Below are 18,598 nucleotides of genomic sequence, written 5' to 3'. Positions count from 1 at the left end.
AGAGTCTCTTGGGAGTTAGGAGAAAGTGAACGGTTCATGACAAACTGAATGTACTCTATACGCTTTGTACCTGGGGAAACTTTAGTCTTTGTAAGTGTTTGAAAGATACTTAGGCGTGTGTGTTTTCTTCTTTGGTGGATAAATGTAGAGCAGAGTAGCATGAAAAGGAATGTAATGTATTTTTCTTAATATTTCAGTTACGTAAACGTTTTGAGGTTACCATTACAGTGTGCGTGTGTTAGCTTGTAATTTATTTTCCCTTCTGACGCCTAAAAAGCTCAATTCTATTTAAATACAACGTTTAGGACGTTAGTTGATTAAATTAGATTGTGAGGCTTGCTCTTGTTACGTCAGAGCGGTCAAGCCCCTGGAGTCTCCTCCTTCCCCTCTGACGTCATACAGAGTTTATGAGCGGCTCGCGGGGTTCCGCATCCACCATCAGTCTGTCGGCATGAAGGGCGCGCGCAGCCTGCAGCAGCTCTCGCTAACCGTGAAGCGGAGCCTTCATCATCATCATCCTCCTCCTCAGCAGCACTCCGTGGGAATAATCGGTGCACCTTTCTCCAAGGGCCAGGTGAGAGTGTGTGCACTGGACGTGTGTGTGTGTGTGTGTGTGTGGGTGTGTGTGTGTGTGTGTCTGTTGACCAATGCGTGTAGTGATCTTATGCATGTGTTGCAGTCCAAGGATGGAGTGGATTGTGCACCGAACAAGTTACGAGCAGCGGGACTCCTGGACCGGCTACAGCAACAGGGTGAGAACTTTAAATATTAGAAACATTAAGTGCTAAAAAGCTCAATTATTATATTTCTTTCTCGCTAATTACGTAAAGATTCGCAAAACATTCGATTAATATGATATATTTAAAAAGAACAACAACAACAAAAAAACATGACAGCAGGAGATTAAATCTTAACAGTAACACTGCAATTTATGTTTAACTTCCAGTTGGTAAATATTTACACAAACTTAATAAGTTTATGATTTCTTCCAAGGCACTGAATCAATGTTTATTGGTTGGAAATAATAATTGAAAAAATACAATAAAAACAAGAATTTAGAGGGAAAATTTCTATATCTTTGTTATTAATTAATTAGATTTTAAAATTGTACCTATTGCACTTTTTGTAATTTTTTCTTTTTTTTGTTTACTATTTAATTGTACTTTTATTTATGGTCATTTTCCTCTCTCCTCCAGTTAGGTCCTTGTGTTATGTGTTTCTAAAACTTATCTCACTGTTGTTAATGTAAACATGTAAATATGACAGCCTGGCCTCTTGTCTGGTTAAACATCTCTGTGAGGTTCAGTTCTGCTTTAACACCAGCTGAGCTTCGGTTCAAGGTGAAATCAATCTGAAACTCCAGGAAAGTGAGTTCACTGTCCTTAGTGCTGATGGCGACATGGGTTCCTGTTACAGACAAACAGAAGTTATATAATTATTGATTTATTTTTTTTCACATTACTTGTCCCCAGACTTTTGTTTCACAATTTTTCTCATACACAAAAATGTTTTCCAAGGAAAAAAAACAACAAAAAAAACTGATCCTTCTGAAAGCTGAAGTTGCCTGTTTAAAAAAACACCTTTTTGCAAGAAATCCAGTCCGGTGTGTTTAACTCTGATTAGGGTTAGTCAGTATAAAGAAAGGTTTGGGAATTATTGTGTTACTTTTATATTATAGATACGTTTTTCATTACGATAGCAAGAGCAGTGTATTATAAAGAAAGATCGAATTCATAATTCTTGCAGATGGCAGAGGTTTTTACTGGTATTGTCATTTCACTTTCCCATTTTTATGGAAAAGGATTAGAAACAAAAGTAAATATTTCTAAACATAATTTTATTTTTTGGGGGGTGGAGGGGGGTGGTTCTGAGATTCAATTTAGAATCCTTTTTTTGTCAGTGATCTTCTTCCATACAAGTTTGTTCAATGTTCATCAATAAATATAATTATTTTCTAATATATGAATACATCAAGTGAGTGTGTGCTTTGTAGCAAGTTAATTTTACAACTATTTAATAATTGTACGCTTTCTGACAGTCAGGTATGGTTAAATGGCAAATTTATTGGCAGTTGGCTGGACGAAATTTGGACATTTCTAAGGAGCTATAGGACTTAAATTCCATTCTAAACGGTCTTAAATTTGAATCACTGAATGAAACCCTGTATAGTCTCAGTAAATGAGCCAGTCAGAAGCAAAGGATGCTTGATATATAGACCAAATCAGGAATGTTTTCACTCAAACTGACCTAATAAGTAATAATATGGAAGGATAAAAAATTATATGCAACAGCATAAATATTGTGATGCAATCACAAGTCAGATTTATGGGGCTCCATTCGGTTCAGTAAGAATGTAAAAGGTCTGAGTCCAAAATATGAAGTTAGAGCTACAGTTTGGGGTAACAAGGATTTTAGCAAGTTATTAACTTATTAAAAAATCAACAATCTTCCAAGCTTTCGGTTAGTCTGCTGGAACATTTCAAACTCTGACCTCCATTCTCCAGTAAAATACTGAGAAACAGATGAATGTAGTTTCATGTCAGCCTGTGAATGCATCACAGTTTAACCCTCCTGTTGTCCTAAAATAACATTTAGTGGATTTTGGAGGAGTTTTAATACAGTGGCGGTTCATTTTGACCCGAGGACAACTGGAGGGTTAGTTAATGTTTTCCCAGGTTCCTGTACTGAACCATATAGCCTTTGATTTAAATTGTTTCTTCTGCCAATATTCATCCTGTTCTGAGCAGCTGCAGAGGTCCTTTGTGAGGGGATGTTTAAACTGAAACCAAAAGACCTCCAGCTAGGACACCGAGGCCTGAACAGACGTGTCCTCATACAATGTGTCCTCAGAAGTTCAGTGTGACCGTCTAGTGGTGACTCATTTCATACTGTTTATCCTCTGTTTACAGGAAACAAATCTGTGCTAACGTTTGCACAAAGGGAAACTGTTCTGAGATGCAAATGCTCAACGTGACATGAATATACAGAACACTTGATTCCTTCAGGTAACAAGAGATCCCGATGTTGACTCTGTGTGCTTAGGCTGTGCTGTGAAGGATTACGGGAACCTGACGTTTGAGAACGTCGCACTCGACGAGCCGGTCAATGGGTCAAAAAGTGTCCGGACAGTGGGAAGCGCCAACCAGAGGCTGTCGGAGGCGGTGAAGGCAGTGAAGAGGGATGGGCACACCGCCGTGATCCTTGGAGGAGACCACAGGTCAGCTCATAGAAACAATCAACAGCAGAACCACATCAGATCACAGCCAGTGGCGTAGAAAATTTTCATAGTATCCAGGCCAAAGGGAACATTTCATTTCCCTTTGGAATCAGTATTCTTTAAACGGGGGCGATGACCCTCACTTTGCCCCCCTCTTGGGACCACCACTGAACATAGCACCTTTATACGGTACAAGTTTACAACTCAAATCAGTTTGCAGGAGCGCTTAAAAGTGAAAGTATGGATAAATGTTGCTAAAAATAACTGATAACTCAAATATTTACAGTTTAAAAGTTCCTGTCTATGGGTTGGAACCATTTTCAGTTTAGTTGTTCGTTTAATGGAAACAAATCACGGGACATCCAGAAATATTAGATCAAAAATTGGGCTAATATGAAACACTTTATTGAATACAATACCTCTCTCCAGACTAAGAACAAGCGACAAAGGAGTCAACTATGAAATATACCATTTAATAAGGCTTTTTAATTACATTTATGTATCAAATCTCAATCCGTCCCATAAAACATTGTCTTATCAGTCTATCAATAATCAAACCGAAGGGTCGGCCTTTGAAAGAAATTAGATTTGCATATTGTAAAACTTATTTGGAAAATGGTAGTGTTGACACTTTATTTAAAATTATTTACTGTATGATCTAGTGTTTATTAGTGACTAGTTCCAAATGATTATGCAAAATAATCAATGGTAGATACAACACACCCTAAGAGTATATGTGTATTTTTATCTTCATGTATCAAGACTTAGTCTACAATACCTTAGATATATCTGTATAGGACAGTTTGATGGCGAAACGTACTGTGGAAACAAAACACACACATGCAATTAAAGCAGGTATCTTGGTACTATTAATAGTACTTCTATTACAAGATGTTTCTCTTGAAAGAAAATATAAATAGTTTTGAAGGCTTGATTTGATCCCGTTGGGTTGTTAAAATTGTTTTCCGTCCTCAGTCTCGCCATTGGCTCTATCCACGGTCACACCGCAGCCGTCGGCCCAGTAAGTGTCGTTTGGGTGGACGCCCACGCCGACATCAACACGCCGCTGACCTCAAACACAGGAAACGTTCATGGGCAGCCTATGTCGTACCTCCTCTACGAGTTGCAGTCGAAGGTGAGCGCACCCCTTCCCGTCCATCCGAAATCACACCATCAGATGTCGTCATCAGATGTTCTTACTCTTCACCTCAGCTCCCCCCGTTACCAAACTTTTCCTGGATGAAGCCCTGTGTGTCATCCCGGGATCTCGTCTACATCGGCCTGAGAGACGTGGATCCGGCGGAGCAGTGAGTCCGGCTGCCAGAAGGTCAGGAATTTAACCTAAAGCACATCTCTAAAACCTCAAGTCTTTCCCTCCACAGCTACATCATGAAGTTGTTGGCGGTGAAGGCGTTCTCCATGACACAGGTGGATCGACTGGGCATGGCCAAAGTTATGGAGGAGACGTGCGATTACCTGTGGGACAGGTGAGTCTCACCTGGTGGACTTTCAGGCTCAGATCAGTGTCACCTGCAGGAATTGTCTGCAGATTTCTGTTCGGGTAGCAGTAGGAACCAAAACTACAGCACCTTGTGGTACCGTCGGATAGTAACAGGATGTTTCTGTTCTGCAAACTAAATGTAAGCAGAACAACAAGAGACAACTGAAAAGGTTAGGTGACCCCATCCATAATTTCAAAAACTGTTTTAATTTGGTTTTTTTCTCTGGATTTTGTGTTTGAAGAGCAAAGAAACCAATCCACCTGAGTTACGACATTGACGCCATTGACCCCTCCATTACCCCAGCAACAGGAACACCTGTGGTAGGAGGGCTCACCTACAGAGAGGGGGTTTACATCACAGAGTACCTCTGTCAGACAGGTACAAGCAATGTTTGCTGCCACTTATAGGCAGCAACAGTAACTCCTCACATTAGTCCCTGTCGCATATTACCTAACAGAACCGGTCCGTCCTCAGGTCTGCTCTCGGCTGTGGACCTGGTGGAGGTGAACCCTCTGAGGGGACGAACGGAGGACGACGTCCACTCTACCGTCAGCACGGCGGTCGACCTGCTGCTCGGATGTTTCGGACGTCGCCGGGAAGGAAACCACCTGCCGGATTATTCCCTGCCAGAGCCGTAACAAAAACAATTCCTGTCTGTCTGCCAGGAGCCTGAACGCATCACACTGAGAAATCCTTCACTATGAATTTAACTGCTGCTATGAAGCCTCGAGGTGGTCATCTTGAAGTTTTAAGAACCAAATCAGTTCACTGAACTTAAAAATGCACAAATTATGGCACATGTATGAACTTTTAATTATGTATTGTTGATGTATCATTTTATCTATAAAAGAAGAAAGAAAAAAATCCTGTGTTATCTTGTAACTGATTTTTCAACTCCAAAAAGTGTTTGAAGCAAGAAAGAGAAACATTTGGTACAAGAACACCAAAATGTGTGTTGAAATATTTAACATAAAAGCACAACCCAAATTCAAAAAATCTGCTTACTGACACAGAAAACCAACAAATATGAGACCTCAGAAAATACACCAAAGGAATGCAAAGGTTACCACAAACAGAAACAAACCAGAAGTAATTACAAGAGTTTTTGAGCTTACAAAAAAAAGCTCAAAACATGCTTTAAAAACATGGAAAGAAACACTTTAACATATTTTATCAGGATTTTATGTTGTAAACCAGCACAGAATACTGACAGACCAGGCAAGGAGAACATTAAACAACCAACCAGACCTACTATAGAGTAGATTAAATCAAAGTAGACATTATTTCTATCTGTATGCATACATGACTTTACCTGCAACAAATGAGATGAAGCCTCCCGTCTGTTTCTGGAGAAATTCATATTTTATTTTCATCACTTCATGTTGAACATTATCATTACGTTATCGACATCATCTTTACGTTGCGGTTTTCTCATAGAGATAACTGTGATGTAAAACAGTTTTGTGGTATTCCTTCACGGCACAGCACACAGAGTCAACATCGGGTTCTCTTGTTACCTGAAGGAATCAAGTGTTCTACATATTCATGTCACAGTTCTGTGATCTGTGATCACAAAAAGGATCACAGATTTTTCTTGTAAAATCAGTTGGATGATAAAAAAATAAAATAAAATCGTAATCTGCAGTTGCCTCACATGGTTAACTTGATGTATTCTGGTATTAAAGTTCCCATGAAACAACCAGTTTGGCAAGTTTGCTAAAAGAGCTATCTTTTTGCAAAGGAAAATTAAGGCCTTTAAAATGTCTAAAATTCTTTTTTTTTTTAAGTAAGTAAGCCTTAAATACATGAATCAAATGTCTTAAATGCTGTCTTAGCAGAACTATTTATTTCCTATATTTCATATGTTTTCGCTGGGCCATTAAGCCTACTGGTAACTCACTGCTAGCATAAGCTAGCTAGCTGCCTTCTTTGTGTCTACTGGTTAAATGCAAACTTATTGGCAGTTGGCTGGATGAAATTTGGATATTTCTGAGGAGCTATAGGACTTAAATTCCATTCTAAAAGGTCTTAAATTTGAATTACTGAAAGAAACCCTGTATAGTCTCAGTAAATGAGCCAGTCAGAAGCAAAGGATGCTTGATATATAGACCAAATCAGGAATGTTTTCACTCAAACTGACCTAATAAGTAATAATATGGAAGGATAAAAATCGAGCAGTCATTTGAAATGATGTTGGGAAAAAAAAAAAACATTTTCAGAGTGCCAAAAATTTGAATTCTTACATTTCTTTTCATTAGATCATACAACATCAGCATCTTATTTTTACTGTAATCAGAAATCAAGTGGTGAGGTTTTTTTTTTTATTTGTTCCTGCAGAGTCACTGACCTGCAGGCTGAATTGGTGGAAAACAGGAGCATCATTGGTCATAACAATGGGTGGGTAAATGTGGGGAAAATGTTTTTCACTGACTGGCGCACTAACATGATTCAAAACTTCTTTAGATTTCAAACATCCACAGTAAAGCACCAGAAGAGGAGAAACAGTCAGAAACAGTCAATTAAAACAGCAACATTATAAATACAGATCTATAAAACCCCTAATAAAATTCCTATTGGCTGTTTTGAAGTTTACTATTAATTCAATGAGGAGTGTGCAAACTGTTGGTGAGCAGTGGGCAGAGCTTAACCCATTCAATGTTCTGACTCTCCCCGTTGCATTATGCAGTTTTTTCATCAAAAACAGTAACTAAAACGTCTGAGGTAAGCACATCATCAATGAGCTGAGAGGTTCTGCACTTACTCTGGAGTGGTTGTCAAGGTAACAGTCACAGAAGTTGAGGACTTAAAGGAGTAACAAAAGGCAAACGAGTGTTTCTGTCTGGAGTTAGTGATTCGTTCAGTGTCTGACGTAGAGAACAAAGAACGCTAAGCAGGAACCCTCAATGTTCTGCCTCTGGAATCATAAATACAGGAGTCGCCACCTGCTGTCCGTTAGATAGAAGGTGCCCTCGTAAATTCCAAATGTTTTCTTATTTATCCCAAATGGAGCAATTTTGTGTCCAACTATCTATCAGCTCTGAGCAGACGGGATATTATTTTACTTGTTCTGGCATTAAAGGGTCAGTGTGTCTCAATTACTGACATCTGTGACATGCTGGGGAGGAAGCATTAAGAAGAGGGATGCTGGACGACTAGACAGGCTGGTAAGGAAAGCCGGCTCTGTTGTGGGGTCTGAACTGGACTGCATTATGTCAGTATCAGATAAAAGGACCCTGAATAAGTTACTCAACATCATGGACAACAACTGTCATCCACTCCACAACACCATCATGCAGCAGAAGTGTCTGATCAGCTGGAGACTACGCTCCCTGACATGCTCAACAGACAGACTCAGGAAGTCATTTGTACCAAGGGCGATACTATTGTACAATGCTTCACTGAAGGGAAGGGGAGAAGTGGACTTCTCTGCTTAGTACATCGACACAGCAGACTTCACCTCCACACTCCTTATAGTGTCATACAGACTGATGGACTGTACTCTGACTGACTGTCGGCTACATTATAAGTCAACATGCACTCCATTCTGGCAACTGTTTTAAATTTAAATTTAGCACTTAGGATTTTTAGTGTTTTGGTCTGGTAATTGTGTCAATTTGGTGATTTTGTGTTTTTGTGGTATATTGTGTGAATTGTAGTGTATGTTGTGTGTAATGTCTTGAGCTGCTGGGACCTTGAATTTCCCCTTTGGGGATCAATAAAGTATTCATCATCATCATCATCTGGTGGTCAAGGTGAGAATAGCACCCATGTCCAACATCAACCACCTGCCATCAGGGAAGTTGAACAAGTTCCCACACTAACTCCCATGAGGCTTATCCATGATAATGTTCTTAGGTTAATTACAACCCTTAATACACTTTAACTAGTGTCAGTGTCGTGTGACACATGTAAAAAAATAAAAATAAAAAATTCAGCAACTTGGTTCATTTAACAAAGCATCCTGTGAAAAAATTATTTTGTATTAACTGAATTAATTTTAACATGTTTGGGTTGGACTGGATTTATTTGATGACATATTTCTGCATGTAATTTGGATCTGATTGTTATGAAAAATGCCTTCAAATGACATCAGTTGCGAATGAGAACTGTACAAATAGAACATACACCGTCAGTTTCGGCTCGATTCTCATGCTCTAGCTGAATTCAAACCTTCAGCTAAGCCCGACAGACAGGAGAGCGCTCGGCGTTCTTTGTTCCAGACACACCTGAGGACCAGCTAAAACCTGAACATGCAATAAGGCAGCAGCTCCCTGATCTATTCACACACACACATACACTGGATAAAGTGAAAAGCATCAGATCAGAGGAGAAGCGTTCTGTTTCTCAGTAAGGAGCAGAAGAATGGGATGAGGAGGAGATAAATGAGCGTCAGTCGGTCCAGTGAAGGTTGCAGCGCCTCCTGAATTCCTGTCCCCGTTCGTGCATCCATTTGTTGGAAACTGCAGGAGAAAGTTTGCCTGAGCGTGTGGACGTTTATTCAGACAGACATCATTCTACTACAGTAGAAAAAAAAAAAAACACAGTTCTGCATTTGCTGCGTTTCCATTTGTTCTAGAAACGCAATTAAAATCACACGTGAGTTCAAGCGACAAGTAATTAAAAAACATGCCACGCCATTATCCTCCTACCACTTTCTGTCATCTTCTTTTCCGCCAGTAGTAACATCATGTTGTTGATCATATGACATGACTCGTGATGTTACAAATAGAAATAGTGTTTCTGCTACAAAGGCTTGGACTGGGAGAGGGAGGTGCGCCACCCGATGGCGAGTTCGTTATAACACATTTAGCAGCTGCAGAGGCATCATAGCTCTGAGAGTGGAGACACGCAGGTTTTGGTTGATGTGCGTTCTTGACTTAAGTAATTGCTGTTAAATGTACCAAGGCACTTCATTTAGTAGTTCCGTCTGTATTACATGTTGATGTAGTATTCGTAAGAGTCGCCGGTTTAATGCGACCTTTTACTAACTCCACGTGGGTTAGCCTGTTAGCTATCGGTTGTAGCATTCGATATACGTGTAGTCAGTTTGTGGCCAGCAGATGTCACTGCGGCAACTTGTACTTGATAATGTGTAAAGTTAATTAATGTGGGCTTTATTTCTGTCACCTCCACATCCACACATCCCCAACTCCAAGCCTACCTTCTGCTGCGCATCTATACTACTGCTGTAACAACGAAATTAAGAGAGTCTCAAGTGGGAAATCCCCTCCTCAGTTTGTCCTGGTCGACACACAGTGGCGAGTGGAAACATTCCACCAGCCTCAAGTTTAAACGTAGAACCTCCGCTACAGTTTCCATTGCAGTTTTACCACATTCTAGCTCAAAAATTATTTAGCGAAAAATTTTATTTTGAAAAGGCATGTAAAAAACCGTTACCGTATTTATTCCAATTTGAGAAATTATATGGACAACTGAAACGTAGCTGGGGAAAAAAAAAATCGTTTTCGGGGATGAGGCAGAACTCACCCCACTTGTTTCCCAGCAGCACTGGGCAGGCGGCGTGTCGGGTCCTGTAGTCCCCCTCGCCACTGGGATACAGGTTGAACCAAAACACCGCCGAGCCCTGCAAGCGGCACGGTCACACGACCCAGAAGGTCAAGGCGAAGAAATGCACGATTAACCAGCAGATGGCGTATCAACTCACCTTTTTCGGTTGAACGGCAGCACCGATGTCGGTGAAGACAGTGGCGCCCCCTGCCTGCACGTCGCTCATCTGCAGCAGGAAGGAGGAAGACGGTCAGCTGAGAGCCTGAGAGCTATAACAGAAACGAGGGCTTCATGGAAAACCGAGCAGAGGACTCACGTAGAGCAGCCAGGTGGCGATCCGGTTCCCGGTTCCCAACTCCTCGAACGCGTCCGGCTCATCTTTCTGCAACACAGACAGGGAACGTTGACACGGTCGAATCTCTACTGGTCAGGTGAGAATAAGTCGATATTTCTTAGTGGTCAAACAAACACGCCGAGCTGCTGCTAGCCACGAGCTGGGAGTTTCTGTTCAAACTCACATCCACAGGTTGGCGATGAAAGAAAATATTTACCAATTTTCTTTTTGCTGAGCTTAGATTTTAAAGCAGTTTAGATGTTCACCTGTACTCAACAGTTTTCTATTAAATTTGTGATTCTTCTGAAAAAAAATCAAGAGATTAGATAATGTCCTCTTAAAAGAAACACCAGTGATCCAACAGAAAAACAAAACATATCCATTTGGATTGAAGTGTAAATGGCGTACAGTGTACCCAATGTTATGTTTTAAATATGTTGTGATAATAATGATTATTATTTAAATGGGGAAGAAAATGAATACTACGAATGCATTCAAGCACCGACTAAATAAAATAGAAAAAAAATTTAAATGCAGTGATTCAATTTTATTATTTTTTAAAATACAAAAATAAAAACTACTTAGACATTTAATGGTTCATACAAATAGGAAAATTACAAAAATAATAAATTATGTGTTTTTGCAATTGTATTATAATTATATCCAATAATACTGTTATTGATATTGAACTTAATTTAAAGAAAAAAAAATAGATTAAGTTGTGGTTGATTTAAAAAGAAAAAAATAAACAAGTATTCCATCTGTTTGCAATTTTTGAAATTTGTATTAATAAGAAGAACATTTAAAAAAAAATCTGACTTCTTTTATTGTAACTTGTATTTATTTTCCACGACTCAACTTGAAACTTTTGAAAGTTGGCTAGATTTTGGAAAGAGAAAGTTTTAATAATAATAGATCCTGCAGACAAACAAATACTGATCATTAAAAGAACTTCTAATTCTCCAGTTGTCAATGCTTAATTTCCAGCCGCTGTGGAAGAGTCCCTAAGAGGACAGAGCCCACGTTTATTTACCCGTCCGAAGTCGAAATGAGGTTCATACTGCCCTCCTACGCCGTAGTTGGCCACCTGCAGGAAACACACAACGAGCACACGGCTGTTTATGTCCCTGTGAAGTTCTGAAAGCAGTCTGAAGGAAACACAAGAAGCTGTGAACGGATGATCCAGGTGTTCGTAAATCCGACAGGCGAGCAGCTACCTGCAGGTCCTCGGCCGTGCCGACGTCCAGCCCCGTGATGTCCTCGATCTTCCGGTTGATTTTATCCACGACGGGATGCTCGTACGCTCCGAGCCAGGCGCTGACAGACAGAAGACACAAGAGACGGAGAGAGGTGAGTGTGGACGGAGGCCACAAAGACGCACAGCAGAGCGTCCGGACGTTGATGAGGAGATGACGGCAAGCGGCGGCGTTAGCAGGGAAAGGGATGGACGTGGATTAAAAAGTGGGACGGCAGCAGCAGACGGAGCCGAAGAGTCGCACATTTCAAACGTCTGTTCATGTACATCAGTCGGGCGTTGCATTATGACCACCTGTGGGTGGGGTGTGGGGAGAATCAGGTGAGCTTCCCAAATCTGACACACATTTTAGTGACAGAAAAGGTCAAGTTCAGGCAAAAGAAATGAGAACATCATGGTTAGAAGAAAGAAAGAGAAAAGTGAGAAAACTGAGTGTTAACTGACAGAATCACTACAGACTGGCCAATAAATCAATTCTATCTATTAATCGAATTTTCTGTTTTATAGATTGAATTTTTGGAATATCTGGAAGTTAATTCTCTCCCCCGATAGTACAGGGTGATTTTAACCAGCCCAGGGCGTCCATCTTCTTTGACAAGGGTATTTTGACAGATTCTATTTATTTGGACTTTGAATTCAGGTGAATTCTATGATGTAATAGTAAAGCCAGGCTACAATTATTTTATATATTTTTGATTATGAGAAACCCTCCCGATCCCTGTACGGAACAAGGGTGAACACAAGATGGATGGATGGATGATTACGAGAATAAAGCCATGATATATATATATATTTTTTTTTTTCAAAAATACAGTCGTTTATGAGGAACGTTGAGCATCTTGTTTAGCGCTGGTTGCACAGATATGGAAATGCTTTCCCTTTAAACACTTCTGCATCAAATTCTTATCGTCTCTTTCGAAGAAAATCACACGGCCTGAGGTGGTCACAGTTGATAACTCGAAGATTTTTTCCCCTCAAAATTTTAACACTTTTCTGCTAAAATTGTGCATTTCTTCTGTTAAGACTATGACTCTGTTCTGTTAATTTAGTAGCCGAGCGCTGATACTGCGTCATACAATAGAGAGGATGACTCTAGTACGAGCTGCCGTTTTCTGTTCATAATTTCTTTTTTCAGAAAAGAAAGCAATGAGAAAAAAAAAAAACGATTAAAATTGGATCTGGTTGGGGGAAAAAAAAAAATTGACAACAAAATCAAAATCGGCGAGCCACAGTCAAAAAAAAAAAAAAATCTTCAGAGAAGTCCACGAGGAGACAGGTCATAATGTTCTGGCTGCTCAGTATGGAGGGGTAAGTATGTGTTAACAGAGAAGTATGACGTTTGGATCAGCACCTCCTCCTGGCCTCTCTAGAACCCAGCGCTTCCCCAGTCTCTGGTTCTCCTTACCTCTTAGAGACTCTGTAATGAGCTGTGGTCAGTGTGCCTGTCTGAGGGTCATGCACCGTGGCCCGTCTGAGCTGATCCGGCCATCAGGTTGCATCATCACAGAGATGAAGACAGAGGAACAAGATGGCGACAGAGACAAGGACAGAGACAGGAAGAGGCAGATCACTACCCGCCGCTCGGCTTCGTTCTTGGCAGGAGCTAAACTCTTAACCTAGCCGGAAGCGGCCGAAACGCCAGAACCAGCTAGAAACGACAAACATCCACTCCCTGATGTGGACTTCTTTTTTGGGGGGGCGGGGAGGGTGTACTCTGACTGTAGGTCACAGTGAGAGGAACCGTCTAAGTTTTGAGCTCCTACTAGGACATCAGCCAGGACAGCAGGAAGGAAGGCGAGACAGAGAGAAGGATGTCTGTTACCTCTTACTGATGCGGTACTGGGCCGTTTCCAGGGCGCCGGTGGTGGGGTTGGAGATGGTGGCTCGATGGAGCTGTGAAGCCAACCGGCCCAGAGTTACAGGGAGACACAGAGCCACTCCCTGCTTCTCTGAGTAATCTGCCTGTAAAAACCTGCTAGTCTGTCTGGAGTTTGTTTTTTTTTTGTTTGTTTTTTTTTTACCAAACAAGGAGCTTTAGTATTCATAATCCTTGAATTTCTTTTTGACATTCTGTCCCCTGGAATGCGTTTGGATTCAGGTTGGAGCAAACAGACGGGCGGTGTAAATCGGTAAGCATCTCCTCACCCTGGGTTTAGCCAGCTCCTTCACCTTCTCCATGTCTCTGTCCGACACGATGTCGTGGTAACGGACGATGTGAGGGCTGTCCCACTCGTCTTCCTGCTTCAGCGGTCCTATTACGAACCTGGGGTGCCGGTCGTTGTCATAGTAGCGACAGAAGAGGCGGCTCTGCCTGCGGGGAGTCTGACGGGAAGAAGGGAGAAAGTGACAGGAATCCTCGCTGTCGACACGAAGGAGAGTGTTGAGTTTCAGTCGGCTCACCATCCGGATGCCTTCGCCCCGACACAGCTTCTCATACTGCTTCCTCTCTGGCAGGTAGTCGTCACGGCGACCTCGGTTCTCCTTCTGCATCCTCTGCTCCTCCTTGTCGTTTTCGCCGACCTCCAGCTTCTTCTGTTTGGACAGCTGGTACTCAAAGTACTTCAGGTTCCCGTTGGCCCGCTGGTGTGACGGGTCTAATGGGACAGAACCAGAATTTTAGCGCCAGCCTTTATGCATTTTGCAAAACATGAATAACCAGTGTAAATCTATTGCACATCGCAATAAATAATTATACCATACTGCCTTTAGGTATTATCTGAAATATATTAGGTTTTACATGTTTTTGCTTACTTTATATGACTTTAATGTCTTACCTATCAATATGTAAAGTGTACACATTTTTAAAACTAAGGCTTTATTAAGGAATTAGTTATTCAATGAATATCATATTCATATTAATTTCACAATATACTAGTGAAATTAATAAATTTTTAACTATAGCTATTTTACTAATACTCCTTTACATGTAAAAACGAACTTTTTAAAAGGGCAGTATTATGTAAAATTGAGTTTTCTGAGCTTTACATCTTGTTATAATGTTTATAGAGGAGATCTGTTGTGTTGACTTTCTGAAGGCCTAGTTCCTGAAGTTAAATTTCTTTTAAGTCATATTTGATAAATATGATAATACAACTGATGCTAACATATTTGCCTGATTGTGCTATGAAATGGCAATATGTACCGGGAAAAGACAAAAATACTGCCCCTTTAATATATATGTGAAAAAAATCACAATTTTAATATTAGTAGTGATTAACAGACATTTTTTGGGTAAAAAGTGCAAATTTCATATCTGATGTATTTTATCCGCATTACGTAAACGTAAAGGTTACAGCAGTTCCGGTGCTACCAACCGAGTTCTAGAAGTTTCTTGGTGAACTCAAGCGCTCTCTCCAGCTCCCCCTGCTGGTAGACGGAGTAGCTCAGGTAGTCCAGGATGGCGACGGCGTCCACGACGCTGGACTCCTCCCCCTGCTCCAGCTGCTTTAAGGCCTGGGCCATCCACAGCTCCGTGTGGTAATAATCCGCGTCGGAATACGCCACCTTTCCCAGGTCGTAGCAGTCTTCCACGGTCATGACGCTGCTCGCCGTGGCTAGCGAAGTCGAGCCTGAGAGACGGGAAACCAGGGAACCGCTATCACCACAAAGCTGCTAACGAGTCACTGGTTTTCAGCTGTAATCCGAAATCAGCTGACCAGGAAGCCGTCCGCTGGAGATGGTCTCCGTGTCCAGTTCGTAGGTGTCCTGGAGCCTCATCAGAGCTTTTGCCGCTCCGGTCTGGTCGTCGTCGTTGGGGAAGTGTTGCCTCTGGATGGTGAGGTTGGAGACAAACGCTGGAAGAAAAACAGAAACGTAGCAATTGAAAAGTAGCTAAAGCTGTTTTTCTTTATCCATTATAGCCCACACTGAACAAAATACTGAATTAAAGAAGAATTGAGACTGAACGACATGAGTAAAAGTAGATAAAATACACACAGAGACTTGAGGGGAACATAATTAAAAATAAAATTAATATCTTATACAGGATTAAAATCCAAAGCAAAATTGGGCTGAAACAATTATTCAGGATTAAACTAATTTAGTAACCTATTAACCGTTACCTGGAATACATACAGGCTCAAAACAGGCCAATTGCTGAAAGAATAACAAACTCACAGCTGTAATTAAGTCAAAACTGTACACCAATATAAACTTTTTTGGATTTAACAAAAAAAAAACTATCTTTAAATATGTTCGACCCAAAACTCACCAAGTGGCAGAATATTAGCATCACCTGATTAAATTTCAGTAAAAGAATTCCTATTAAACATGTTTTACTATCCAATTATTAATTTGTTAATCCCAAAAAATAATCAACAGCTCAACCGTAAGCTGTATTGGTGTCAAGCAGAACGGGCTGTGCTATAATGTAATATGTTACTGCACTACAATATATAGTAGAAAATAAAATAAGATGTTTATTTTCTTATTTAAAACAGGAATTGAATTATTCATTAGCATTTTTAATACTGTATAAAAAGGTCTAATTGATTGAATGACAAATTTGCTGACTTTTTCATTGCCAATTCTTTTTTTTATTCGATTACTGTAATCGTCAAAGTAATCCAAAGAATAATCGATTACTAAAAGTTTGCAGGACAATAATGTTGTGTTTAATTCAAAGGAAGACGGAGAAAAAAGTGTGTGTGTGTTCACCATCCGACACGTCAGTCAGCGCCAGGCTCTCTAGCTCCGCCCACTCCGTGTTGAGCCTCTTTATCAGTTTGAAGGCGTTCACCGGGTGACCCAGGAAACCCTCGGGATCCTGAGAACTGGCAGTCGAGAGCGCGTCCAACCTGTCCGCCCACCTGAAGACACACACAAACACGCACACTAGCGAATGAGACGTATGGAGTCGTGGTTTCCCCAGAATGGCTTACTTCCCATTCCAACAACGCCAGAGGTTAAACAAAAACAACTGTGAGCCGTACATCTCGGACAGAAACCTCACCGTTTGATCCGCTGCAGTTTGTCCTCCTCTGCTCTGATGTAGTCCTTCAGCGAAGACACCAGGTCCCTCTCCACAAACAGAAGGTCCGTCATGTGACCTGAGGGAAGAAAAACAACAAAACAAAAAACACAGTTACAGTAACTTGAGGAGAAAGATACGGTTGGACCTTCTGAGGAAGGAGGGACTCACCGATGGAAGTGAAGAAGTCACTGTGAGCCGAAACGGAAGTGAAGAGGAGCAGGAGGATCGTGCAGCAGTGATGGAGCTTTGCCATGTCTGCAGACAATGCACAGGAACTAGTTAGAACTAACTCGGGTTTGGGAGTTGGATCTAGGTTCTGCCTCAGGATCGTGGTCCAGCTAAGAAAGACAAACTACATCGAGAACGACTGAAACAAAATGTCTGTCTGGTAGCTTTGACAAATCAGTAACAGAAGGTTTACTGAAGACTTTTTGAAAGTTTTAAATAAAGTTATCAAACTCAAGACTTTAAGGTCTTGCATAACCCCATAAGGAATGTTTCAGTTGTAATTCTCATACTGGATACAGTTTTTCCTTCCACTTGACTTTACATGATTATGCTTGGATACAGCGCTTTTTCTCCCTCTGCTGCAGCATGCCCAATTTGAAGAGGATCTCAATGACTGCCTGCCGGACAAATGTCAAGTAATCAGTCTTGTCAATTATTATGCAGACCGTGAAATATTTTTAATAATTTTTATTGTTCTGATGTAATATTTAAAAAATAAAATAAAATAATATTTTATTAGCTTTAAGCCACAATCATTACAATATTTGGAAATTAACCCTTGAAATATTTAGCAATTTGTGGGGATAAATCATTATACGTGTTTTACTATTTAATAGATCTAAAACAAATAAAACCATCAACAGGACAATTTTTTTTAAACTTATGTTCACTTTCTCTGTCTCTGAGCTGCAGATTAAACAGTTCTTGGGTTCTGGTTTCACTTCCAGTCCTCTTTGGACGTCACCTGAACCTGACTCACCTGTCCAGAACTCTCACCTGAACAGCAAGTTTGAGAAACTGCACATCTAAACGGGACCAAAACGGCTGGCGTTTCTGAGCAGGAAGAAGGTTCTGGATTCTGAACCAGTCAGTCTGCTCCAGTTCCAAATGCTGTTCAGAACCGGTTCGAAGCCGCCCGGTTCGGCTCTATGGCACGGCTAACTCGTGCTGTCTGGACCGTGAATCGGAAAACGTAGAGCGAATGAAACTAACTAAATCCCAGAGATTTTCTCAGGACGTCCAGCTGACTGGAAACGAACCTCATCCTGTTCTTCCTTTCCACACAGCGGTAAACTCAGTGTTCTACCGCCATCTGGTGGACTGGAGCTGCCTCTGCTCCTTCCTCTGTGAGAATCCCTGCCTCAAAGACAAACTGACGGACTTATTTACGAACTTTAGACACACCGGGTTACTTCTTGCTACCACCATTCGGGTAGAAATATTTAGAGTTTCAGTTCAAACACCCCCACGGCACCGTTTGTATCGCTACCGTAAGCTAATGTTTCCTCCGAGTAAATATCCGGCATTTAAATGCACCCGAATACACATTCCAGGTATTGGATATTAAGTTTCACCAAATAGCTAGTTTTATTTTAGATTATTTTATCAGAACAACGCGGCAGAAGTGAACTATAATGGCTACACTACATTTCAAGGTGTAATATGGAGAAGTGCCACAACTAACAGAAAACTGGGGATACTCTGCAAAATAAAAGTTAAATTGTTCAGATAAATTTAGAATTAAAACATTGTTCACATCTTTTTAATGTTTTAACTGTAATCATTGCATTTCTTAATAACG

General features: G+C 40.8%; 2 protein-coding genes across 5 annotated transcripts; one reads left to right on the top strand and one right to left on the bottom strand.

The window, feature by feature from the left end:
- On the top strand, positions 1-6,363 carry arg1 (arginase 1). The gene is made up of 9 exons (XM_044102256.1): positions 1-90; positions 355-574; positions 680-752; positions 3,043-3,217; positions 4,193-4,352; positions 4,430-4,524; positions 4,600-4,704; positions 4,961-5,097; positions 5,194-6,363. Exons 2-9 carry the CDS (start codon positions 452-454, stop codon positions 5,355-5,357), a joined length of 1,032 nt encoding a protein of 343 aa, XP_043958191.1. The 5' UTR covers positions 1-90; positions 355-451; the 3' UTR covers positions 5,358-6,363.
- A 663-nt stretch (positions 6,364-7,026) lies between these two features.
- LOC122823039 (prolyl 4-hydroxylase subunit alpha-1-like) lies at positions 7,027-18,157 on the bottom strand. Of its 4 annotated transcripts, XM_044102253.1 has the most exons (16): positions 17,794-18,050; positions 16,957-17,043; positions 16,768-16,864; positions 16,473-16,624; positions 15,473-15,610; positions 15,131-15,385; positions 14,217-14,410; positions 13,962-14,138; positions 13,639-13,709; positions 13,222-13,287; positions 11,779-11,878; positions 11,595-11,648; positions 10,544-10,609; positions 10,385-10,453; positions 10,207-10,303; positions 7,027-9,179 (listed from the first exon to the last, which is right to left on the bottom strand). In XM_044102253.1, the coding sequence occupies exons 2-16, from the start codon at positions 17,039-17,041 to the stop codon at positions 9,109-9,111; spliced, it is 1,692 nt and encodes a 563-aa protein (XP_043958188.1). In that variant the 5' UTR covers positions 17,042-17,043; positions 17,794-18,050; the 3' UTR covers positions 7,027-9,108. The 4 variants fall into 4 exon arrangements, with proteins under 4 accessions (XP_043958188.1, XP_043958187.1, XP_043958186.1 ...); XM_044102252.1 differs by lacking the exons at positions 13,222-13,287; positions 17,794-18,050 and adding an exon at positions 18,057-18,157; XM_044102251.1 differs by lacking the exon at positions 13,222-13,287 and having other exon boundaries at positions 17,794-18,064.
- Positions 18,158-18,598: the final 441 nt, after the last annotated feature.

Source organism: Gambusia affinis, linkage group LG20 (assembly GCF_019740435.1).
Source record: "Gambusia affinis linkage group LG20, SWU_Gaff_1.0, whole genome shotgun sequence".
Taxonomy (NCBI): domain Eukaryota; kingdom Metazoa; phylum Chordata; class Actinopteri; order Cyprinodontiformes; family Poeciliidae; genus Gambusia; species Gambusia affinis.
This window is presented reverse-complemented; position numbering and strand designations above follow the sequence as displayed.

What these genes read in the sequence shown, in the direction of transcription:
- LOC122823039 (XM_044102253.1), bottom strand. Translation starts at nt 17,041, where the DNA reads ATGGCAAAGCTCCATCACTGCTGCACGATCCTCCTGCTCCTCTTCACT. An exon ending in TGACTTCTTCACTTCCATCG is followed by an intron (nt 16,865 to 16,956) that starts GTGAGTCCCTCC and finishes TTCTTCCCTCAG; the next exon opens with GTCACATGACGGACCTTCTG. An exon ending in CTGCCGTTCAACCGAAAAAG is followed by an intron (nt 10,304 to 10,384) that starts GTGAGTTGATAC and finishes TGCCGCTTGCAG; the next exon opens with GGCTCGGCGGTGTTTTGGTT.
- arg1 (XM_044102256.1), top strand. Translation starts at nt 452, where the DNA reads ATGAAGGGCGCGCGCAGCCTGCAGCAGCTCTCGCTAACCGTGAAGCGG. An exon ending in CACCTTTCTCCAAGGGCCAG is followed by an intron (nt 575 to 679) that starts GTGAGAGTGTGT and finishes CATGTGTTGCAG; the next exon opens with TCCAAGGATGGAGTGGATTG. An exon ending in GACGTGGATCCGGCGGAGCA is followed by an intron (nt 4,525 to 4,599) that starts GTGAGTCCGGCT and finishes TTCCCTCCACAG; the next exon opens with CTACATCATGAAGTTGTTGG.